Genomic DNA, 27,334 nt, shown 5'->3' with positions numbered 1-27,334 from the left:
GTCACTAATGATAAGTTTTAAATTAATTCTAATATTTAGGTACCACAAACTATGAAGACTCACAGTTTAGAATTACATCTGATACATTTTAAGGTTTTATACTTTTAAATTTTCAAAGGTAGAATGTGTTAAAGATTAGAGGTCATATTTATCATGGAATTGGAAAAGTAAATAAAATTAACCTAATGAAACTTAATTATTTAAAAAACAGTAGATATCCAGCTGAGTTAGTAACTCATATAAGCTTATGTTATATAAAAATTAGTTTGAATACATACAACTTATATTTTAGCACAATAATGAAATCACCAAATGAAACATTTCAAAATGTCTATAAAAAACATTATTTTAAGTTTATATAAATATATGTCAAATGCTTAGTTATTTCAGAAAATTTTATGTTACTTTATCATGGTACCAAAACATAGATTTTTATAACAATATCAAGTGAGACTAGGGTAGCAAACCAGAGAATAAGCGTATCTGAAATGAAATTATTTTATATAAATGTAAAACAATGGAAAAAATAAAAATGCTCGAAGTTCAAAATGAGGTGAAAATGAGGAAAGATACCATGAGTGATCGAATCATTTGAAATTCTACAAATCTCAAAAGAATCGTAATGCTAGAAATGCAAAAAACATAAAGCCTGATAACAGGCAGAGAAGAATAGCTGAATAGATAAGAGGATAGAGGTAAGCACCTGTGCTCCTAGATAAACAGGAGACAGAGGACCACTTCAACTAGCCTGGGCAAAACAGCAAGAACCTGTCTTATAACAAAACTAACAACACAGCCAAGCAGAAGAATGAAATTTTAATAAAATGACTCTTAGGGAAGGTTCAAGACTAATAGCTAAATCAAATTATTTACTTTAATACAGCCAACTCAGAATCTAGGAATTTCCATAAAGGAATTTAAATACATGCTAAAACAACTTTAAAAGATTACTAGCAACCCATGTGCACACAGAAGCACATATGCACACACACATTTTTAAATGTAGTTATGGTTTGGGCAGACACTGCTCCATGAAGAACCACACTATCTAATACTGAGTCAGAAAGCACCTTTTGAGTTGTTTGCCAGAGTTTTCCAAGATACTCTCAAAAGAGACCTTGACTGCCTACCAGAAGTTGAGAGTCAAGGTACACGGTACCTTGTAGAAGGTAGTGATACCCTATATAAAGAAATATATCTCTGGTTGTTTGATTTTTATTCTTTTATCATTTTTTTTGTGGTAGAAAGATGAAACCTATTAAACAAATTACTATGGTCTCAAACTCACAGTTCTGATAGAATATGACTACTAGAATGGCTAGTGATTTCCCAATTGTTTCAACTTCTTTAAAATTTTTAGCCTAAGTATAAGAAAAGCTCTGCCTTAGCAGACTATGGTATTAGAGCTGATATCTGTTAACAAAAAAACAAAAACAACAAAAAAAGAAATATCAAAAAACATAAAGAAAAGAAAACACAGGAACTTGGAAGAAGGAATGTCTAGGCTTCATTTTCTCTACCACATAAGATTTAACTCACTGTCAATTTTACCCCCAGTATTACAGCTATCAACTCTAATAAGCAATAAGAGATAGTAGTATTAGAAAGACACGTCTTTGACAAAGTTTACAAAAAGGAAAAAAGAAAAATAACAAACAAAAAGCACACACTATATTATCATCTAAGGCTAAGGAAAAAACACTGTGCTTATGAAACTGCCTTTTTCCCGTCTAACTATAGTCTTTCACACACTTTAGAAATAATAGTATTCAGTTATATTTCATGCTTTCTTATGTAGACAGAGTCAATCATTTCCACCTCAGATGAACTTTAAACACACTAACCTGCATGCTTTCAGAACTTCTGTTGAACTGGAGTATATGGACACAGACATTGATGGTATGATTTGAGATCTAGGTCTGAGGCCAACATTAACACTAACAGAACTCTCTAAGTTCTCATGCCCTTCTCCATTAATTGTGTGTAATCCACTGTGAGGACTGATAAAGCTGGTAACAATGTGTGTCTGTTCAGTGAGGTTTAGAGAAAGTGTTTCTGTGGAAATGGCTGAAGAGGGTGAAGAAGCAGAAAGATTATTAGGCTTTTTGTGAATGGCTAGATGAACATTATTGACTTTGTCACAAGTTCCAATGTCATGGTCCACATTGTCGATAGTTTCTCCAACCAAGACAGAAAGCTGAGGATTGTCTACAATTATTAAATCTGGTGACACAGATTCTTTATTATTAAGGCTGGAAATCGGACCTGATGAGATCTGATAAATATGATTAGAATGCTTCTTTGCATTAACACAGATATTAGATGTGTCTCTATCTTTCCTACTTGTTTTAGAAGTCAAGGATTTACTTCTTGAATCCTTGCTCTCTTTGGTAAAGTTAATGATCTTTTGTTCTTCTGAGGTAGGAATACGTAAGAAGTGATTTTGAGCATCCCCTTTTGAATTTTGAGGCAGAGTATGATTTCCATTCTGATTCTGATCATTAGTGCTAGCTGCTTGGAGATATCGTGTGGACCCAGTTTGAAATGGAGGTTGTTGATCTTTACCAAAACTCTAAGAAAAGAAAGAAAAGAACTTGATTTAAATATTATAAACTCCATGTACACAATGACAAAATGTTAAATAAAGCCATCAAAAATAAATAACGTATAAAATATCTCTAACACTGTCTATAATCAACATTTTAAAATTTTCAGAGTAAAACTTGGATACTTAATCTGATTCCATTTACTAATGCCCTCTTCCCAATTTTTTTCTGAATAAAAATTTGAGAATTTCATATTGTTCAATACTGACATACAACACTCTCACATTAAAAATACTACATTTATTAAATAGACTTAAGTTACAATACATATAATGATTTTTTAATAAACCTAATATACAGTGTATATTATCTGAACTTTGTAAATTATATGTTCCAACAACATACTTTTAATTTATGAGACTGTATTTAAAAATGGTGTATTTGTATCACACTCTCTGGTCTCTTAAATATGATCCCTAGCTACTTGTCTGTTTTTTCTTTTTCCTTATTTTTAAGTTTTATGCAAGATTTGCCTGCATGTGAACCATATATGCACACAGTACTAAAAGAGGTCAGAAGAATCAGTTTTTTGGAATGGAAGAGATTAATTGTAAGCCACCATGTAGATGCTGGAATGTGTTCAAAGTCATCTGTAAAAAGGCAAGTGCACTGAACCATCACTCCAACCCTGATATTGGTTTTTATGTGTATTAGAATATAAAGTGATACTGCTTTAAAAACAAACAAACAAACAAACAAACAAACAAACAAACAGAACGCTTTGCTGCAGTTAGTAAAAGTCTGAGATACAAAGGAAAAGTTGTTATGGCTATAAAAGTGACTTTCTGTAACTTCAAGGTAATCTTGAGTATAACCAGGGCTAGACAATGACATCTTGTTTTTTAAAAAACAACAAAAACCAATGTTGAAGTGATAGATCAGAGGTTGTGTGCAATGGCAGCTCTTTCAGGGGACTGGGATTAAAAGAACCACATGGCAGCTCACAACTCCTGCTTATACAGTTACATTTTCCATATAAAATAACAGCAAACTATTTAAATTATTTTTTAACCCTTATATAAATAATTGTTATGTAAATGAACATTAATGATTTAGGTGTGTTATGAAAAGCAACTTCAAGATTTTTCATAGATAATCATAAAATAAGCACACATGAGTTTACTTTTTTCTCTCTATCCACAGACTAAATAAAGCATTAGAAATTGTATGGGAACAAGGTCTTAATAGTAGGGATTAAGTGGATCTCACTTTCATAGAGATGGCCTCAAATTCATAGAGATCTGCCTAGCTGAGCCGCTGGAGTGCTGGAATGCCACCATCACCCAGACCAAAGAAGTGGGGCGAAAGCAAAAATTGAGGATAGATAATAAATTTGATGTCTTTCTCAAATCAAAGAAATCTGAATACTCATGAGAAAAGACCTCAGTATTGAGATGATGAGTTGATTGATCTTTATATTAGAAAATTACTATGTAATGTAAAACCTAAATAATATTAAAATAAAAAAAAACTCAAGACATTGAGTAAACTTAATTTTAAAGTATTTTTAATAAAAAAACCCATAATTTTTAAAACTAGAAAACAGAGTAGGATGTAATATATTTAAACTCCCAATATCTGATGACAACAATACAAAATTAAAACAAAAATAAAAGCTGAATGTTTAAACATATTTAAGAAATATATTTAAAGAAATAAAGGGGAAACATTTCTTAAATTATTAAAAAGACTTTGTTGTATATTTAAAAGGTCAACTAAGCATTAAACCAAATAAACAACACAAAGATCACACATGTATTAAAATCTGCAGACAAAAGCCAATGCAGAAAAAAGGCACACTAAAACAAAAATGACATATTTAATTAATGAGACTTCCCTCAAAAAGTGGCAGCCATAGTACTGCAGAGATGACTTGGCAGATAAAAGCACTTCTTGGTCTTACAGAAGACCAGAATATGAGTCCCAGCATGCAAATGGTGCTTTACAACCATCTGTAACTCCAGTCCTAGGGAATCCAATGTCTTTAGCCTCTTTAGACCTCTGAGGGCATCAAGGAAACACATGGTGCAGAAACTAATACACAAGAATAGTCACACACAGAATTCTTTTTTTTTTTTTTTTCTTTGTTACACTGGAAGCTAAATATTAGGAAAACAACATTGAAGAAATTTACTATGGCTGGACAGACGGCTCAGCAGTTAAGAGCACCAACTTCCAGAGGTCCTGAGTTCAATTCCCAATGCAACCACAAGGTAGCTCACAACCATCTGTAATAGGATCTGATGCCCTCTTCTGTCATGTCTGAAGAGAGCAATGGTGAACTCATATACATTAAGGAAGGAAGGAAGTTAGTTTAAGAAATGTGGCCATCTTTTATCTGTGGTAAGGAGGCCAGAGCTATAGCTTTTTTTTTTTTTTTTTTTTTTTAATAACTTTTACCCTTGACCCATTGACTTGGAGAGAACCATAAAAACGATAATGGTTCTTCAAGAACCCAGAAACGACAAAAAAATGTGCAAACATTTAACATTCGACATACACACTGGAGAAAAGGTATCATTTTCAACAAGTGGTGCTAGTCAAACTGGACAGCTCCTGTAGAAGAAAGAATGAAATTCAGTCCTTATCTCTCAACCTGTATAAGACTCAACTTCAAATGAATCAGGAAACTCAAAGTAACATCCCCAAACTTGAACTGGATAGAAAAAGCAATAGAAAATACACAAGAACTATTTGAAGAGGACCTTACTGAACAAGCACTGAGACCAACAACTGATAAATAATACTGCATGAGACTTACAGTCATACAGCATAGAACACCATTATTTGCATGAAAAGGAAGGTTCAGAATGAGAAAATACTTTATCAGCCAAATACACAAAGAACTCAGATAACTAAACATTAAGAAAATCAGCCAAATAAAAATTAGGGCATGAATTTATTTGGATTCTTTTACAGGCAGGCATTCTCTGTATATGTATTATGGTTTCCAGTTTAGTGTTTTTATGGAAGTCCTGAATGTGGGAAAGAGTGGATTTCAGAATCTTGTGCCCTTTCTTTGGATTTTTCCCTTCTGTTGGATGGCCTTGTCCACTTGATGTAATAGTTTTTGTTTTAGCTTATTATACTTAATTTTCTTAGTTTTTTTTTTTAAAGAAGAATGAATGAATACCTATCTACCCCCAAGGTAAAGATTAACAAATGAACTGTCACTAGTAACTTCTGGAAGAGAGAAAAATCAGTTTTGTCCAACAGAGTGGCACTGGGTTTATAAATAGTAATGAACAGGTCTCTCTCATCTTGAGTAGTAGTTGATCAATATATAATGCACTCCACAGTTTTGTCTCTATGCTCTTATTTGGCTACAATTTGGTTCTATTATTGTTTGTTTGAGTAGGGGCTTATATTTTGATTTCTTGGTTTTAGGGGTTTTGTTTTGTATTGTGTTTTTGTTTGGTTAGGAACATCTTAAAGTTGGATGGATGGATATGGAAGGGTAAAGAATCTGGAAGGAATTGGGAAATGGGAAGAACATGTTCAAAATATATTTATATCTAAAATTATTTAAAATAATAAAAATTAGGAAGGAAAAGAAGGGCATGAAGTTAATGAGACTTCTAAAAACAATAAATACATGTGGCCAACATATATTTCTTCTCAGTGTTCAACATGCTTAGCTAGCAGGGGAAATGATAATTAGTACTTTCAGATTTAATCTTAATCTAAGTCAGAAAGCATAGGATAAAACTTTAAGGAGACATAAAATGCTGGGTGGGTACAGGTAAAGAGAAATGCTGAAGGAATATACAAACTGGTATAGCTACTATGAAAATCAGGGTAGAGGGTATTCAAAAAAAAGCTAGAAACCAATCTAGCATCTACTCAAAAGACTCATCTATGTACATTGTTGTCACAATGGGTAGGAAACAGACCAGATGACCATTACTAAATGAACAGATAACAGATAATAAAAATGCAATTCATATACACAAGTGACTATCGTTTCATTGTAAAATAAAAGTGGAAAATATTAAACTCAGATTTAAAAGGAAAGAACTGGAAAAATCACTTTGAACAAAGTTACCATGACCTGGAGAGAATTAACAGCACAGATTTCCTCATATGTGGATGCTAGCTTAGACTTTTTAGATATACATGCTTCTGTTAAAATACTTACAAAAGGCTAATAAGCAATCATGAAAAGAGATTTCAAGTAATAGGGTAGAGAACACAAGTGTTACTAAGGGGAAAGGAGAAAAGCAGAATAACAGAACAGGAAAGGTTAAGTGGGGTGGAAATGGAAGGGAATGGTAAAAGAGAGAATATTCAGGGGGATAAATAACACTAAAGACCTCTTCAATCTCATGTGGAAACCAAACAGAGTAACATTAAAACAGGGAATCAATACCTACCCAGGAACCATGGCTTAAAAAGACTAGTTCCAAGTATGGTTTACCTCTTTGAGTTGCTGGTCATTGTATTCCATTGCAATAGCACCATCAGACTCAACAAAACAAACAAAAATACTACACATGCTGACACAGCATATAGTTACTCTCCAGAAACTGACAGTTAATACTGCTGAAAAAACATTACATCTAAGTCATAGGACATTGGGCAATCGATCTTGTAGAGACCAGGCAAGTTGTATTTGTAATGATTAGCTTTGACAGTACTGTAATGTTCTTCTACGATACCCAGCTATGAAACATGAAATTTACAACATAGCTAGAATGGCAAGATTAGGAAAACAATATGGATATAGATAATGTATGAATACCCAACTTCTCTTTGACTGAACTTAATTCCTGCTGCACAAGATGCAAATCATTTCTTTCTTTGCTTGCTTGCTTGCTTGCTTCCTTCCTTGGATGTCCTGGCAAATCATTTCTTTATATCCATTGTATAGCCCCAATCAACGCTCATCAGAGGAGCTTCTTTTTTTTTTTTTTTAGTAGATGATTATTAAATAATTATCTAATACTCATGCATGAGTATTAAATCTGATTAAATCAACCTCTATTCCCTCCCTTCCAATTTCTCCCTTTTCTGCCTCACCATTTCTTCCTACAAACAACTTCATGTGCTTTTGTTTAGAAACCTATTGAGAAGGCCGGGCGTGGTGGCGCACGCCTTTAATCCCAGCACTCAGGAGGCAGAGGCAGGCGGATTTCTGAGTTCGAGGCCAGCCTGGTCTACAAAGTGAGTTCCAGGACAGCCAGGGCTATACAGAAAAACCCTGTCTCGAAAAAAACCAAAAAAAAAAAAAAAAAGAAACCTATTGAGAGACACTCAACTATCGCAGCCGCCGCCACCCAAAACAACAAATTAGGACAATCTAGTGGAGTATAGATAGCTGATTAGGAAAGAAAACACACTCCTGGCCCCACAACTGGTGGATATGCAGCAAAGAAGATATTATGATGAGCTCAGCTATTTATGGGACTACCACACTGATGACAATCTGCCATGTGTGAACACACTTCTATGTGTGTGACACTGACAACAACCTGCCATGTGTAAACACACTGATGACAACCAGCCATTTGTGAACACATATTCTTTACCCAAAAAGTTTAAAATGTAATTACTAAAAATTGTGAAGAACAAATGTGAAGAGCCAAAAGAAATAGATGTCCACAAGGAAAACATATTTGCTGGAATGGAAATTCTGGTTGTACACATCAACTTGAGAGGCTTGTATTGTACAGTCCCAATTTTTTTTTGGAGTGAGTGTCTCTCTCAATGGAGATAGAAGGAAGATTTAATCAGATCATATAACATGCATGTGTGAGTGAATATTAAATTAAATATTTAAAATATTATAGTGAAATGTCACTGATCCCTAATAAGCATTACTGAACTCCAAAACAGTGTCAACAGTTCTAGAGATAGTGTGTCAGTCATGAAAATGGGATACAAAATGTTATTAAGTTAAACTAGAGTTTGGTAAAGTTATAAAATTAAACAGTTATACTGTTTAGCTTGGCCAAGATACCTAGGTATTTATTCCACTGATTTAAAGCCTTCAGATGAATGATACTAACTGTCAACTCATGGCTATATATAAGTAGATCAACCAGTGACAGGAATTAACAAATTATATATCCATTGAAGAGACCATCATTTAAGAATTAAAACTATAAATAATATGCAGGGTAAACTATATGCAGTAGTAGTCAGAGCCACCTCTCCAGCCCCTCCAAGTAAAAGTAAAAGACGTCAAGCTTGAAGGAAAATGGTCTAGTATAAAACCAAAGGTAATATTCTGGAAAAGCCACTCTCCAGAGACAATTAAAACATTGTGATTGCTCCAAGTTAAGATGTTAAGTACAGATTAAATTTAGAAAAGTGGATTAATTACTCTGAAGACTGCATCACCCTAATGCAAAGTGTTAAGATATGGAGAAAGGAGGGGCTAGAGAGGTGCCTCTGACTACTCTTCCTGAAGTCCTGAGTTCAATTCCCAGCAACCAAATGGAGGCTCACAATCACCTGTAATGGGATTTGACGCCCTCTTCTGGTGAGTCTGAAGATAGCTACAGTGTACTTACATAACATAAAATACAAAAGTCTTAAAATACAGATGTGGAGAGAATACAGTATGAACATGGACATCCTTAGTAAGTTTTCTCTATAGCTAAAACATCTCTAAAGTAAAGCCTAAGAAAAACATTTGAGGAAAAGTATGTCAGTACCTTTAAAATCTTATTATCTCATAAAAGAAAAGGTTCACAAAACTTTCTCATTTTGACCATTCATCTTTGTAAGTCATTCTCTAACAACAACAAAGAACCTTTTTCGAAGTCTTTTTCTCTCTTTGCAAATTCCCTTAAAGTTTAGACTACATAGAAGTTCAATTCATAATTTGCTGTAGCTTGCAATAGAAATTGACTAGTTCTTCTCACACTAGAATCTCATCTAAGAAATAAAATTATACTAAAGTTCATAAGCACTTCCCCTTACATACATTTTTGTAGTTTTGCTCAGAAGACATATATTAGCCTACAACTGGAAAAAAAGACATGAAATACAGATTCTCTTTTTACAACGAAGAACCGAAGATCTTTTGTAAGTTATTGAATTTGGTCAAGAAAGTGAAAAACAATAGCTTCACTGAGTCCAGAATGTATAGAAGAGTATTTTGTGTTCATAATAGATAACAAAACCTGTAGAATTTTTACTTCATTATGAATTATTTAACAGCAGTTCTAAAACAATTCCTTGAATTATTTTATCTTCCCAAAGTCAGCCAATGAAGATAAATTATTGGTGTAAGACCTGACAAAGTACTAGTCACAGTTAAAACAGTTGTTTTCTCCAAGGCCCTCTTGTAGTCACATTTATGCAGTTATAAGGTAGAATACATGTATTTTGTGACATGTAAGGAACATTTCCATTATTTCCATAAAATATTTATTTCCTGCCATAGTACTATTTCCTAAAAATTTGGATATACCTAAAGGGCCATAACCTCCAAAGAAAGATCCACCTGACAAAGACTTTTCAAAACAAGCAGAGTGACCTTCAGACTGACAGAATCTAGGTCCTCTAATCAGAGCAACATATGGTTGCTGGACAAAATTTGTAGGCAGTGATTTGTCAGGTATTGGTTGTCTATTAGGAATTCCAAAAATTTGTACTTTGGCAAACTCTTGTTTGTCTCATCTTCAAACACAAAAAGAAAATGTGCTTGTATGATCTAGAAAAAGATTGGTGCATTTCATCTATCGATTTATGTTAATTCACTTTTGTCAGGGGTGGTGTGATATGCATACTTTTAATACCAGCACTTGGGAAGAGAGGTAGAATTCCTGTTAGTCTGAGGCCAGCTTTGTCTATGTAGTATAAACACCAGGCCAGCTAGAACTATAGTTAAAAACTCTGCCTCAGAAAACAAAAGAAAGCAAAACAAAAAAACACAATACAACAGAGTTTCAGTGACTGGAAAGATAACTCAGAGATTAAGTGACATTGCTGTTCTTCCAGTTGACGTGAGTTCAATTCCCAACACCCAGGTCAGACAGTTCACAATCTAATTCCACCTACAGACACATGACATTCATTTACATACATGTGCATGCATGCACACACACAAAGAAGTAAGTCTTTTAAAATGTAGTTGTAATAGGAAAAGGTTTTACAGAAAACTTCCCTTGACAGTCAAGAAAAACACCTGAATATTTTGTATTATTAATCAGAAATTTAGAGATGGATAAATATCTCAAACATAACAGCATGATCTGCTCTTCTAGAGAACCACAATCCAATTCAAAGCAACCATGTGGCAGCTCACAATGATATGAAACTCAAGTTCTAGGGGAACCAATGCCTTATTCTAGCCTTCACAGAAATTAAGCATGCTGTTGATATACAGATATATAGTGAGGAATCTCAAATGCACATAAAGTAAAAATAATCTTTTAAAAAAGCAATGTACAGATCTTTTTCTATTGTGTAGTAGAAGACTTCCAATTTTTATTTTAAGACATTAGTGTCAAATTAAAAAATTCATTAAACTGCTTCAAAATTGTGGTAATTACCATATAATAAAAGTAAGTACAGAAGCTGGAGAGAAGGCTCAGTTAAAAGGACTGGCTGCTCCTCTATAGTACCTAGGTTCAACTCCCAACACAAATAACGTGGCTCACAACTCTGAATTCCAGTTCCAGGAATTCTGCTCCTTCCTCTTCCCCCACCCCTTACACCCCTCTTCTGGATTCATCAGGAACTAGGCATGCACATGGTATACAGACATAATTCAGACTGTGTTAATTTGAATGAAATATCCATTATAGTCTCAGACATTTAAACACTTTCTACTCAACTGATAGCATTGTTTAGGAAGATCAATTTGTACAGCACTGTTGTAGGAAGTAGGTCTCTGATGATTTCCAAGCATTTAGCATTACCAGTGTACTCTGTCTACTTCCACAACTTGATATTCACAATGTGAGCCATCAGCACCCTGCTCTTTGCCACCATGTCTCACTGCCATAATATACTTTTACCCCTATGAAACTGTAGGTCAGTTTTCTTCTCCAAAATTTGTGTGCATGGACTTGCGTGCGCTCTCTCTCTCTCTCTCTCACCATCCTAGTACAAATCATTGTGCTTTAGCACAACAAAATAATACATAAGAAAAAACATGCACACATAATTTTTTAATTAACTCTCTAAGATGAAATTATATATACATACATACACATATATATATATGTATGTATGTATATATAGATCTTCTTACCTGTAATTTCTGTGCTGTGAAGCACTGTGTATAAACTTTCTGCTGTACTGAATGATGTGAAGCTGTCTGGACACTATTCCAGGTATCAGAAACACTCTGAAAAATTTTTATTTCAAAAATTAGGAATATTTGTTTAAATCCATATATAACTATGTCTAATGAAAGAACGGTAATTATTAATTGAAATCTTTACAAATACATGTACTTTTAAATACTCAAACACTATCTAAACACACATTTCCAAACACATTTTTAAAAGAGGCTTATTTCTTATCTGTGTTTCAGAGTAGTGTTAAGACTGTCCATTATATAGTAAACATTATATTTATTTTAATGTCAGCAAACAGTGGTGTAAAACTACTTTACTGTGATAAGAAAAGCAAGAAATGAAAGTATTAATGAACACAGATAGTTCATTCTTCTAAATATAAGCCAAGGCAAAGATTATAAAAGGCTTTAGCCTTAGAGATCAACACGCAGAGAGTAAGGGACTAAATGTATCCACTAAACATTTGTTGGAATAGTTCTTTTCTTGTAGTAGAAGTGGGCAAGCTTTTTAAATTTCAGTATCATAAGCATGTATAACAACAGGTATTTCTGTGGTATCTGACTAGAGTGTAATACAGGTTCAATATTTGAATTTTAAGTTTTGTAAGCCTAACAAATCATAGAAGTTTTTAAGAAGTTACAAATATGATTCTATTTATTCGTATTTATCACTGGACAAATGCAACAACAACAACAGCAGCAACAACATTTTAATAATGAACTTGGTCACAGAAAAAATTATTTCCAAATCATGAAGTTACATGAGGATTTTAAACTGGTATACCAAGTACCTTCCCACCTCAAAGGGAGTCCCATTTTGATCTAAAACTACTTTACAATTAAATATTTTAATTTAAAGATTTTTACATTTTAAAGAATCTAATCCACTATTTAATATAATAAGTTTTTGATTACTATAGACTGAAAAGCAAAAAACCTTAAAAGCTGGGCACCTACAGAAGATAACTTCTCACCTGCTGTGCTGTGTTCATGGCACCCTGCCTGGAGGTAAGCTCTGCGGGTATTGGTAGGCTCCATGCCTCCTCAATACTAGGAAGTAATTTAGTTTTATTCTGTAGACTACTTTGTGGAAGGTTACACAACTGAGCCTAGGAAAAATTATGTAAAAAGCAAATTTAACACAAGCCTATTTAAGTAAGATAAAGTCCACTAAATCTTTCTCAATGCTATAGGTAATTAATTCTTACAGAAATATAACTGTGAATTGGGGGACTTGGATAAATATTTAGCTATAAAGAGTAACTAATATATATTTAGGAGAATTAGAACAGAGCTATCCTCACACTTTTCAAGTTGCCATATACTTCCCATGAATTTTCAACCAAACATGAAAATCGGGGTTCATGTCCTTTTTACCTGAAATTATGACAAGTTTAGAATGTCAATAACATTGAAAAGTGCCTAATAAAATGTATAACATGTAAACTGATATGCATCACAACATCATATCAAGTGAAAACATGTTTTAAATTCTACCTATCTTACTAGAATTAAAAGTAATACTTCAAGATACTAAGATAGTTAACACCCAGAGACAAATAAAGGAGCTACTGTAATGCTTCAGTGGGAAACTTGAGAACCTAAGTTTAATCTACAAGATCAATATGATGAAAAAGTGAACTGTCTCACACAAACTGTACTTTGTCTTCCAAATTAGTCCCATAACACACATATGAACACCCACATAAAACAAATATAACTAAAAGAAAAGATCATTTTAAGACTTTTCAGGCATCATTCTATTTGTCACTTATTATATTAGGAAATTTGTCCTTTATAATACTCTTGAGATTACCTGTAAAAACTTAATTCTTGATGTAAGTGCAGAGGTGTTATTACAAGTTTTGCTCCGAGTTGCATTTAAGTAGCATTTAATGGCATCCTGGGGTTGATTGCAAGATTCATAAAGAATACCTAAGTCCATCCAGGCTGCTGCATGTCCATGATCCAACTGTACAGCACATATATAGGCTTGCAAGGCATCCATAGGTTGATTTTGCTGTTGATAGAGCACACTAGAAAGAAAAATAATGAGTATTTCAGTTTGTTTGTTTGTTTGCTTTGTTGTTTTAAATAGATGATTTGGGGACTGCAGAGATGGCTCCATGGTTAAAAGAACTTGCTACTCTTGCAGAGGACCAGGATTTGGTTCTCAGTGCACACATGACAGCTCAGACAGAACTGTTTATAATTCCAGTTCTGGGGAATTCAACATCATCTTCTAGCTTCCACGGGTACATGCAATTATATTGTATAAATACATACACTTTAGCAGGCAGGTGTATATAACACACAGGCTAAGTGAATAAATCAATAAATTTAATAAATCAATATATCAATAAATCTTTCTTTAGCAAAAACACAAAACAAAACAAAAAACCACTGGTTATTCTTGCACTTAACCCAGCTTTGATGCCCAGTATGTGAAAAGTAGCTCAAAACTATCTATCTGTAACTCCAATTCCAGGAGATCTAACATCTTCTGCCTTCTCTAGGCACAAATCATACAGTTTACAATATACATGGGACAAAACACACACACACACGTTAAAATACTGATTAGTTTTATATTACTGCAGTATCTTCCACGATCTTCTGTACATCAATTATAAATGTGTGTTGTGCATGGGTTTGTATGTTGCAGAAGAGTGAAAAAAAGATAGGCTTACCCTATTGAACACCATGTGTCTGCACTTGCTTCTGATTTATCAATGGATTGCCTATAAGATACAAAGGCATCCTGAACCTTCCCAATACATGAGTAACACCTGAAAGGAAATATACACAGTTATAAATAAAACCTCATCAATGCATAGCTAATTTGCCAAAATGATTTATCCTAAAAGAGGGTAGATGACTAGCTCTTATGAATGAGTGACATTACATAGATCTACTTTTATACAAGAATTCTGACATATAAATTACTTCAATTGTTGGTAAGTGATCTGCTAACACATTGTTCTAATGAACTCCACTGAATGGCTATTTTTTTTTCAATGTTGTTATTTTAAGGGTTAAACATACAAACCCATACTTAAGTAGCACAATGTTTTTCCAACATTACAAGAGTCTGATCTACATAAAAATTACCTATTCGGAACTTCAGTAATGAATTTAGTCTTACTTTTTGAAATTAACTGAAAGCAGTCAAACACTATTTTTTTAATGTTACTTCTAAAGAAAAAAAAACCAAGTCTATCATTATCAGATTATAGTGATAGTATACAGCATAGAAAGATTGTAAAACACAAAATCTTGGCTTCTATTTTGGCTAACTAAACAAGACATGAACAATAGTAATATCATTAGAAATACTAACATGGAAGGGAGAAAAATATCTTGTAGCCTCGGGTTTTTCACCCATGCACCAATTTAGGAATAATGACTTGCAAGTTTATGTACAATACCCAGGCCATAAGCTTTGGCTTGTTCCCCATGTTCTAACTTATATAACCCAGTTATTCTATTGTATATCTGCCATAGATAACTAAATACCTGTCTGCCATGGAGAACTAGTTACCTGTCCTTGTTTCATACATCCTACTTCCTCAGAGACCAGGTGATGAATCCTTTTGTACTTGTCTAACACACAGAGTTCCTATCTCTCTACTATTTCTCTACTGGAACCTTCTATTTCCTGCCTTTTGCTAATTACTATTCACATTTTGTTTAACAGGTAATGCCTCCATACAGTACACAAAAGATTATCACTACAAAATCTCACCACACCCTATTCCTAGACAAAGAACTATAAACAACAAATTAGTACAGAGGAAGGGAGAAACAGCCTTTCCCAAACACATGGTCGAAACTGATTATCCAACACAAAGTGGTCAGTCCTAAAATTTTATGCAATAAAGGTTTTATTTATATATTTGCACACCTATGAATATATATAACAATAAAGATGCTAAAAGGTACCAATCTGAGAGGGTGATGAGGCACACAAGTTGGGGAAACTGGAGGCAAGGAATACAGAAGATGATGAATGGAGGAAAGGGAATGAAGTCAAAGATGTAATTACACTTAAACTTTAAAACATTGATTTAAAATGCTTACAGAAAAAAATTATACAAATATAAACATCTAACAAGGTCACTGTACATGGCCAATCAAACCTTAATCCCAGCATTTTAGAGACAAAAGCAGGTAGATCTCTGAGAGTTTAAGGCCGGTCTGACCTACACAACCAGTTTCAGGCCAACAAGGACTACAAAGTTAACCCTAGTCTCAAAAATAAAAGAAAAAAACCTATTTGAGAAATCTAATTTATATCAGTATTCAATAATGAATATTTACTCTTCACAATGCTCAAACTAAAACAAAAGAAACCTATTTTCAACATTCCATTTCATTTTTAAACTAAGTTTAAAAATTTCCTTCTTCTTTATTAACTTATGTTTACTTAGTGTTTGTGTGGAAAACTGCACATTTGCATGCCATGCATCAAGTGTGAAAGTCAGAGGTAAATTTCATGAATTGATTCTTTCTCTTTCATCATTCAGACCCCAAAGATTAAACACTAGTTCCCAGACTGAATAGCAAGTGTTTTTATCCTGTGAGCCATCTTGCTAGAATTATTTAACATTTTTATAATTGAAGATTTCAAGTAGTACATTTATTTGTGATTTGTAACTAATTTATTCCCTAACTAGTATGGAAAAAAGAAATCACCAAACTAGTTAATAGCAATTTTCCATGGAGGTGAACGCTTTGTTAGAAATGACAAATACAAATTTTTATTACAAAAATGTATAAACCAACTAGAAATTAAAATAAACATTGTTTCACCACTATATTAAAAACTATTAAGAGTCTTTGCAGGTCAGTTCATGGACTGCAGAGGGTGAGCAATCAGATTGCAGAAGTTACACAGCTTCTGGGACAGACCCCGTTTCGGGCTCCAGACATCTGGATACCTTCCCCACCAGAGGAGAGGTGTCTGCCTGGTAGGGCTTTGACTTCCGGAGAAGGTGAGAGAGCCATCTTGTATCCGGGGTCATTTGGAGACCAGTCTGCCCAAGTCAGCTTGCAGACTGCAGAGGCAACACATCTTCTGGGACAGGCCCTGTTTTGGGCAGGTCTGAACACCAGACCTCTGGGCACTTTCCCTGTAAGAGGAGAGCTTGCCTGCAGACAGTACTCTGACCACTGAGACTCAGGAGAGAGCTGGACTCCCAGGACTGCCGACAGAGGCTAACAGAATCACAGGAGGAACAAGCTCCAACCAGAGACAACTATAATAACTTACGACAGAGATTACCAGATGGCGAAAGGCAAATATAAGAATCTTACTAACACAAACCAAGACCATTCACCATCATCAGAACCCAGCACTCCCACCTCAAGCAGTCATGGACACCTCAACACATGAAAAGCAAGATTTTGATGAAGGGACCCTGATATAGCAGTCTTGTATGAGGCTATGGCAGTGCCTGGCAAATACAGAAGTGGATGCTCACAGTCATCTATTGGATGGAACACAGGGCCCCCAATGGAGGAGCTAGAGAAAGTACCCAAGGAGCTGAAGGGGTCTGCAACCCTATAGGTGGAACAACAATATGAACTAACCAGTGCCCCAAGAGCTCGTATCTCTAGCTGCATATGTGGCAGAAGATGGCCTAGTTGGACATCATTGGGAAGAGAGGCCCCTACATCTTGCAAACTTTATATGCCCCAGTACAGGGGAACGCCACGGCCAAGAAGTGGGAGTGGGTGGGTAGGGGAGCAGGGCGAGGGTAGGGTATAGGGAACTTTTGGGATAGCATTTGAAATGTAAATAAAGAAAATATCTAATAAAAAAACTATTAAATAACTCCTGTCAGAATAAAAAATGAAAATAAATTGTAATGAACAAAATAAAAAACTTTAAAGAAAAAATTTTATTATTCATTCTCACCTCTTAGTAGTTAATATAGTTGAAATTAAAATATCACCACGTATAATATTAGTAAACCAATTTTTTCAGTGTACATCAACTATAGACTGTCTAAGAATCTGGCCTTACCTTCCAAGGAAATACCAAGATTGACCAGAATTAGGATCTTCCTCCAGTGACTTTTGGAGATACTGAATAGCATATCTTTCTTTGGTGGTATTGTCTCCCACTAGACCCATATTATGGTGCATCCAACCTATAATTTACAAATTACAATTACTGCCAGGTGTGGTAGACCATGTCTTTAATGTTATCATTCTAGAGGCAGACGCAGAAGTATTTCTCTGAGCACAGCAACAGCCTCATCTACACAGTGTTTCAGGCCAGCCAGTGCTACTTGGTAAGACCCTACTGCAAAAATAATGTACCCAACAGGCAATGGTTTTCCTCCTCAAGTATACAATGAAGAAAACAAATTAATATTTTACCTGTGATCCTGCTTTTTCTAAAATGAAGAAGTACAAAAATTTTGTGGAAAAGTCTATTTCACACAAAAAGGATATTAAAAGCTATTAAAACAGAGAGAATATTACTGATACAAAATATATAAACCACAGCTGGGTGAAGGTAATCCCAGCACTTAGGAAGCAGAGGCAGATAGAACTCTGAGTTCAAGGTCAGCCTGCTCTACACCGTATGTTGCATGAGAGCCAGGGCTACACAGAGAAACCCTTAAAAATAAAGAAATAAAAAAATAAAAAAAGGAAATTCATCAATTATGAATTCTATTCTAGTTATGAAGAAAGATCAGCTGATATTTAGGTCAGCACATGCTTAAGGAAGTTTTACAACTCTATTCTACATTTACAAAACATTATATATTAAAATAAAACATATAGATAATAATTACAATTTATAAACAAGAAGATGTTTATATTATATATAACTCATTGTTAGGGCAGTTGCATTTTATGTGTGAGGCCCTAAATTAAAACCCTACCACTGGGAAAAGGAGAGGGAGTACAATTTTAGTACCATGTAAAAGTAAAAGAACAGAACTCTACAAAGTTTTTCTTTGACCACATGTGCACTCTAAGAGGCATATGAACACATATGTACATTACCTACTCACAACAATGAAATGTTTTCTTAAAAAAGCATGTACCATAAATGGGATTTGTTTAAATTAAGCTTTAAAAAACATAGAAGAGGCCCAACATTTTATGGTCATTAGCTACTTTTCCATGTACACTAAATAGAACAATATTTGATAAAACAAGAACAAAAAAACAAACTTTCAGGTTACGTAGTTCATAAAACCTGCAGGTACAAAAAAAAACCACCAAAAACCAAAAACAAAAACCATAAAAGTGGTATTCAGGATACAACAAATAATTCCTTCATAATAATACTTAAAATCTACAGTAAACAAGATAAAAGATTAAGGTACAACAAACATTCAGGTAAAAGAAGTGTTTCAGTTTTGACTCAACTCAATACAGTATATCTTTAATCAAAATACAACTCAAACAAAAGAATGTTTTTATTTATATTGAAGAAACCTATCAATAGTAACATAAAAAAGATTAATGTCAATAGCAGATCAGCTAAAACTTTTATTAAACAACCTGTTCAAACTGAATGAAAACTTTCTTTTGTCTATATTTTAAGACCATAAAACTTCTTAAGAAAATAAAAATTAGATATTCTGTAACTTTTAAGCAATGTTTTACAATTGAGCATACTATTTAATAATACTAGAGGAAACTATATTTTAATAGTGTAAATTTAATTGTGTAAATTTAATTACTTAATCAACTCTTAGAAAGAAAGGAAAAATAAACCATAGGAGAGTATTCAAGCCCTGTCATCCTCTAGTTTAGTAGTAGGAGATACTAGTAAAAATTTGAAAGCCACATTAAAGAATTGTATTTGTAAATATAACAACATGCAATACTGCTCAACAATAAATAAAAGTACACTAGTTCTAAAAAAATGCAGGGGAAGTATTAATAAGTAAAAGAACATATCCCTGCTAAATTTAATTCTACAACCCAGATATCTAAAGGCAAATAAACTCCTCAGCAAAGAACATTTTATAAGACTAATTATAACTTTATAAATTAAATAGGATACACAATGAAAATGAAGTTTCTATGTACCTAACTGTTGCAATACAGTTGCTTTGACTTGTGATGGCAGGCTTTCAATCTGTAAAAGTTGTTCATAGGCTGCTTTTGCAGAATGGTATTTCCTCTAAGAAATAGAAGGTAAACAGATTATTTAGAAAAAAATTGGATAATACATATTTTAGTATAAATATCCCTAATTTACAGTAAAAAAACAATAATCAAATTTTATTCAGAAAATACAAGACAGAAAACAAAAATCATTTAAATTAAAACAATATTGCCAGAATATATCCTAATAAAAATCTTAAGTAGTAAAAGGTTTTGAACTTGGCTCTGTGACTTTAAAGATCTTGACTTTAAAGATCTTGGTGGCTAACGTCTTTAATCCCAGCACTTGGGAGGCAGAGGCAGGCAAATTTCTGAGTTCGAGGCCAGCCTGGTCTACAAAGTGAGTTCAAGGACAGCCAGGGCTACACAGAGAAACCCTGTCTCGAAAAACCAACCAACCAACCAACCAACCAACCAACCAACCAACCAACCAACCAACCAACCAACCAACCAACAACAATATAGTCATTCCTTAGTATCCAAAAGAGTTCTTCCAGAACCCACGGGAATATAAAAAGCTACAGATTCTAAAGTCTCATATAAAATAATGCAGTATAGCATAATCTATACATATCTTCTCATATATTTTAATTCATGTCTAGATTATATTATATAACTGCATTTTAGCCTATAAACAGTTTAAAAGAGAAAAATTTATTAAGCAATTACTTGTTTCCAGTCTTTGGAAAAATAATAATACAAGAAAAATATTAATTTAAAGTTTAAATTTATGTCCTAAATAAACACTCTTAAAAGTCATAAAGAATGAAGGAATTAGATATTACATTTCTTTTTTTGTTTTGTTTTTCACTTTGTTTGTTTGTTTGTTTGTTTTTCCAGACAGGGTTTCTCTGTATAGCCCTGGCTGTCTTGGAACTCACTTTGTAGACCAGGCTGGCCTGGAACTCAGAAATCTGCCTGCCTCTTCCTCCCAAGTGCTGGGATCAAAGGCGTCTGCCACCACGACCGACTTAGAGATTACATTTCTCATTATGTTTATAAAAAACTTTTTGAGTACATTTCTATCAAAAATTAGTAATGAACTAGTATCTCTTGATGTTCTAATCATAATGTTAAAACTGCAAGTCAAACAGAAGAAAAATAAAATACATTAAATATATATAAAATAAATTTATTAAAACCTTTAAAATAGATTTTACTCATGATCTTAGATCTTGACACAGCTTATAAATTTTATAAAATGTGATTTCAAGATCTATAAAATGCATTAAATGAGAAAATCAGTATTTTAAGGCAATACTACATAAATGCAGAATGCTAATCATAACTAAAAGGAAGTAGAAATAGGTTCACAACTGTATAAGTTGTTCTTTCATATAGATCAAAGAAAGACATAATTGTGTTTGTAAAACAAATAAATTTCACATGCACAAAAATAAACCCTTACAAAGACCGTAAATGCAGACATATCATTAACAACAAAAATAAAAGATATAAAGAAAAAAAAAAAAGGCAAAACAAAACAAATGAAAAACACAAATCTTTACATGTCCATAAGAAACCAAATTAATGTGTAGGGATACAGTTCAGTTGTCAAAGTGCTTGCTTTTCAAGGATCACACTCTGAGATTAATCCCAACAACACAAAGATCTGGTATAGCAGCACATGCTAGCAAACTCAGGACATGCTAGCAATCTCAGGACATGAATAATAGTGACAATAGATTCACTCATGTCTAGTTTCAGGTCACCCTGAGATATAAAATATCTGAATTAAAACAAAAACAATAACAAAACAAAGAAAAAAACCCTGTCAACTCTGGAAGACTTGCATGAAACCTACTTAAGATATTTCTAAGTCAAGAATCCTCACAAACATTATCTCATCTCATTTGTGTGTCATATTTTTAAGATATCCAATTCTTTCTTTGATATTTGTACAGGAATGACTGTATTCTGTGGTGTTTAGCCTAGTTTTTTGTTTGTTTTTTTAATTTTTCCTTTGTTTTAGCTAACAATGCTTGAGTAATGTCATGGTTTGTATATGCTTGCCCCAGAAGTGGCAATATTTGACACCAGACATGGAGATGCAGAGTTCTAGGACAGACAGCCAAGGATACACAGAGGAACCCTGTCTCAGAAACCAAAACAAAAACAACAACAACAACAAACCAACACCCCCCCCCCCCAAAAAACAACAACAACAAAAAAACCCCATATTGGTTTTGAGTTGAATGCAAAAACAACGGGACACTCGATGAATGAAGAATAAGATAACCTTTAATAAAATATAAGAATTTTCCTATACAAAAACTATTATCAATAGATTTAAAAAATACTTTTTTCCATAAAATATTTGTGAGACACATAATTACTGTCTAAAATATACATACAGTTCGTAAAATTCATCAATAAGAGCTTTAAAAAGTTCATGGCATTACGAAACTGAAAATTAAAATCATACTCCATAACACACTTATTAGAACCAACAAGATCTTGGTGACATTAAAAGTGTCAAAGAGGTACAATAAAATTTGTTTTATTGCTAACAAGAAACAAACACATATAGAACTTTGAACAGTGAAATACTCCTGCTCAAAGAAGAAAAATGTTATGAAATCAGTAAGTGATATGCTTTAAATGAAATTAAAGGAATGATACATGTTAATAAAGAATATTAATTATTAATAAAGTTAATAAAGTTACGGATCAAATCTATATTTCTAGCACTGGAGAGACAAGCACAACTGCTCATAGTGAGAACCATAAAAAAAAAGAAACACACACACAGCACCAAGAGTAAATTCTAATGCAAACTATGGGCTCTGAGTACTGGTAATATCTCAGTAAATTTTTATCAGTTGTAATAGTGTACCACCAAATTGTGTTGATGGCTACTGCAGCCTGTCTGCTGGGAGCTATACAGTATTGAAGCCCCCGCATACAGCCAATCATGCCAGCCTAATGCCTCCTTATAGGCCTGCCTGTGCTGCAGAAGCCCCTAGCCCTGGAACACCAAGTCACCTTACTTCCTGGTGGAGAACATCAAAACAAATAGCTTCCAGTTCAGTGGGTTGCCCAATTTTCCAACCCCTGGAGACTACCTACATGCTGCCCTGAGCCCCTAGGCCTCTAAGAGGATGACAATGAGTGGGCTCTGGGAGAGGGAGGCAGGAGGCTGGGAGGGGCAGAAAGGGATGCTTGGACAGAAGCACCAAGAGTAAATTCTAATGTAAACTATGGGCCCTGAGGAGTGGTAATATCTCAGTAAATGGTGAAGACTTCTCTGGCTGAGTGCACCCCTGGGAATTCTGGAGGGCCCACTGGATGGGACTGGGTCATACAAAGAAAAGTGGCAGAGTTGATTCTCGGCACAGCCACAACAAAAACTGTTCCTCCTCTGAAACTCCCCATATCCTTCCCCAACCCCATACTTTATGTCTTCCTTCCTTCCCAGAGCTCATCCAAATGACAGACTGAAAACAAAACAACACCTTTCACAATAGTCTCAAATAATATAAAATATCTGGGGTAACTCTAACCAATCAAGTGAAAAGATTTGTATGATATAAAGAACTTCAAGATTTTGAAGAAAGAAAATGAAGAAGGTATCAGAAGATGGAAAGATTCATGCTTGTGGATTGGTAGGTTTAACATAGTGAAAATATTTATCCTAGCAAAATCAACCTGCAAATTCAATGCAATCCCCATCAAAATTATTCTTTATAGATCTTGAAAGGACATTTTTCAACTTCATATAGAAAAACAAAAAGCTCATGATTGCTAAAACAGTTCTGATCAATAAAACAGTGGTAGATTTTATCATTCCTGATCCTAATTTATACTACAAAGGACACTGTCTTTCAAAGAGTTAGTGTACAGAATGGAAAAAGATTTTTACCAACTCCCTATACAATAGAGGGCTAATATCTGCAATATTTTAAAAACTTAAAAATCATGCTATCAGGGGGAGGGTATAGGGATTTTCAGAAACTAGGAAAGGGAATAGCATTTGAAATGTAAATGAAGAAAATATCTAATAAAAAAGAAAACTTGTTATCAAAAAATTAAAGTGCTTAGTTAAGAAATGAGGTGAAAACAGACAATTCTAGGAGGAAACTCAAACAGCTGAGAAATATTCAATATTTTTTGCCTTCAGGGAAATGCAGTTAAAACTACTTTGAGATTCCATCTTATACCTGTCAGAATGGCTAAGATCAGTAATAACAAGTTAATAGCTCATGCTGTTGAGGATGTGGACCGAGGACTCTTTCACTGCTAGTGGGAAAACAAAATTGTACAACTACTACATAAATCAGGGTGGTGGTTCTTCAGAAAGATGGGAATTGATATACCTCAAGATCCAGCTGTTCCAGTCTTGGGCATATACCCAAGTGACACTTTATCCTACTACAAAAACACTTAATTATGTTCAAAATCTTTAACATTCAGAAATTTGGAGGAAACTAGGGAGTCAGGCTGACTTTAGACAGGCTTCAAATTGGCAGTTTAGGATACTAGGCTCAAGTCTAGGCAAGTCAGTTTCTGGAAAAACCCCAGGCCTTAGGCAGCCAATCAGAAAGTTCCTGCCATCAAAACCTGTCCAACAACCTGACCTAAGGCAAGGGCAATGGGTTAGCAACAGTTTCCAGCCCCTACTCCCCAGCAATGGTTCTGAGAAGGTCAAAAGAGATGGATTCAACAGATTAAGATAGAGGTTACCCAGCTTTTCCCAGAACTCTCCTAGCGTGCTTTAAATCAGGCCTTTAAGCTCACTGGGGCATCTCCATCCTTGTAGATGGTAGACCCCAGCATGCTTTGGCATTCTTTGGTGAATCATGGACCCTTATACTAGATGTACCTCAACAGACGAATAGATAAAGTAAATTGTCACATTACACAATGGCATAATACTCAGATTTCCGCTCCCCCGCCCCCCCCCCAAAAAAAAACACCTGACAACAGGAAATTTGCAAGCAAATAGATGTAGGAGAAAGGCCAGAAAAATAAATGTGGTATGTATTCATTTATATTTAGATATTACCTTTTAAGTAAATGATAACCAAGCTACAATGAGTTGACCTGAAGAGGGTTCCTGTCACTAAGGAGCACAGCTTTCAGTGCTGGAACTGAATTTCATCCAATTGACTTGTTGGCCAAAAGCTTCTATGAAAATTCCCAAATAGTCCAGGGTATGTCTGAGACAAACTGATGCCAGGGTTCCACTGTCCCAACAACATCCACATTACTCAATATACATGAAGGATGAGCTTCACCCCCATGTTTTAGTGTCTCTGCCTGTAGACTAACAACTCAACTACAAAACCTTTGATCACTAATATGTTCTTCTTGTAAAATATGCTAAGGCAATGGTGATCTACTCCAAGAGATGGAGCCTACACCCCTATATTCCTTGGGTGTTCAAGAGCCACAAGCCAGGTATAAAGCAAAATACTACTTCTCTTTTTAAAAGTAACAATAAGATGACTCCTAATAATATTCTGCTATACTCATAAACAGGTGCCTTATTCAGCCATCATCAAAGAGGGTTCCTCTTGAGGCAGATGGGAACAAATACAGAGAGTTACAATTAGACATTGCTCAGAGAGAAAGAGGCCTTGGAACATAGCATACCTCAAATGGGATGTCTTTTCAAATCTATCCTCTCCCAGCTCAAGGTATCCAGTAGAAAAGATTGTGGAAGGGGTGGGGGCTACAACTGATATAGAAGGACACCAAGAGAAGGAGGTACTCTAAAACACCTGAGCAAAGCTCACATAAACTCATAAAGTCTTAAGCAGAAATCACATGGCCTACATGGCTCTGAACCAGGTCCTCCACATATATACTATATAGCTTTCAGTTAATACTTTTATGGGACTCCAAAATATATGTCTGATTCTTGTATCTTTTGGGGCTCTTTTACGTTTTTGTTGGCTTGTCCAATTTTAATATGATGGCTTTTGGTTTGTCTTTTATATTTTATTTTGTTATCTCCTAGAAACATGTTATTTTATTTTTAAGATTTACTTATTACATTCAGTATTCTGTTTGTATATATGCCTGCATGGCAGAATAGAGTGCCAGATCCCATTATAGATGGATCCACCATGTGGTTGCTGGGAGTTGAACTCAATCAGTGCTCTTAACTGCTGAGCCACCTCTCCAGTCCTCAACCTGTAGATCTGGATGGAAGGGGAGATGGGGTGGAAATGGGAGGAATAGAGAATGGAAAAAACTCAACTCAGATTATACTGTATGAGAAAAGATTCAAAGTTTAATAAAAAGGAAAAAAAAACTTGTGTTTTAAAATACAGAATCAGGGTCGGTCCCCCCCACCCTACCCCACCCCCCCGTGACTACATGAATATCAAAACTCTATTATTTTTGGGTATGTTTGTCACCAAAGTACCATTCCTTTTTAATAGTCATTTTCCTGTTTCTCCCCATTTTACAACACAGCCATGTTTATTAACAAAATCTACAATACAAGTCAAAATATCTTAAAATTAAACAGTAAATATTGATAACCTTGGTAGCCATCTCAAATAGTAAAAAGTTAAGCACAATTTCAACTTTTTGGAAAAAATAAAGTACTCCTATAATGTTTTTTCTTATCATAAGTGCATTCAGTTTTCCAATATCAAATGCCTCTTTAAAAGACTGTCATTACTATTTTAAATACTGGAAAATTCTAAAGTATATTCACAGAGGCTAATCATATAAAATGGCAATATTTGCTATACAACAAATATAACATCTAGGTAATAAATTGAATCAAAAGCACATACATGGGCCATTTTTTTTTTAAATGACTTACTTATTGTTATATAAGTACACTGTAGCTGTCTTCAGACACACTAGAAGAGGACATCAGCTCTCATTACGAATAGTTATGAGCCACCATATGGTTGCTGGGAATTGAACTCAGGACCTTTGGAAGAGCAGTCACTACTCTTTTTTTTTTTTTTTTTTTTTTAATTTTTTTTTTTTGGTTTTTCGAGACGGGGTTTCTCTGTGTAGCCCTGGATGTCCTGGACCTCACTTTGTAGACCAGGCTGGCCTCGAACTCAGAAATCCGCCTGCCTCTGCCTCCCCAGTGCTGGGATTAAAGGCTTGCGCCACCACGCCCGGCGAGCAGTCACTACTCTTAACAGCTGAGTCATCTCACCAGCCCTGAGCCTATTTTTAAAACTACTAGACAGTTACAAAAAATAATCCTCTTTCATTTATCCTGAAAAGTTTTGCCACAAAATTTAAAATACTTAATAAAATGAATACATTAAAAAATACATGAAACTACAAAATGTAGAACTCAATATAAATCATATGATATGCATATTTCATTTAAATGATAAAAATGGTAAATATT

At 34.3% G+C, this 27,334-nt stretch overlaps 1 protein-coding gene across 6 annotated transcripts in view; it reads right to left on the bottom strand.

Annotated features, from left to right (window-relative positions):
• The window catches only part of LOC146999834 (histone demethylase UTY), a 115,614-nt gene that overhangs the window by 54,553 nt on the left and 33,727 nt on the right, over positions 1-27,334 (bottom strand). For all 6 annotated transcript variants that reach the window (XM_085834407.1, XM_085834411.1, XM_085834410.1 and 3 more), the window contains 7 exons: positions 19,924-20,017; positions 17,891-18,017; positions 14,553-14,651; positions 13,679-13,898; positions 12,837-12,971; positions 11,815-11,910; positions 1,845-2,572 (listed from right to left, as the gene is read on the bottom strand). In XM_085834407.1, the coding sequence (XP_085690533.1) occupies positions 1,845-2,572; positions 11,815-11,910; positions 12,837-12,971; positions 13,679-13,898; positions 14,553-14,651; positions 17,891-18,017; positions 19,924-20,017 (1,499 nt within the window). The remainder of the gene's footprint in view (positions 1-1,844; positions 2,573-11,814; positions 11,911-12,836; positions 12,972-13,678; positions 13,899-14,552; positions 14,652-17,890; positions 18,018-19,923; positions 20,018-27,334) is intronic.

Source organism: Mus caroli, unplaced genomic scaffold (genome assembly GCF_978045245.1).
Source record: "Mus caroli unplaced genomic scaffold, Mus_caroli_1 scaffold_34, whole genome shotgun sequence".
Lineage (NCBI taxonomy): Eukaryota > Metazoa > Chordata > Mammalia > Rodentia > Muridae > Mus > Mus caroli.
The sequence above is the reverse complement of the archived record's forward strand: the minus strand, read 5'-3'. Positions and strand labels throughout refer to the sequence as shown.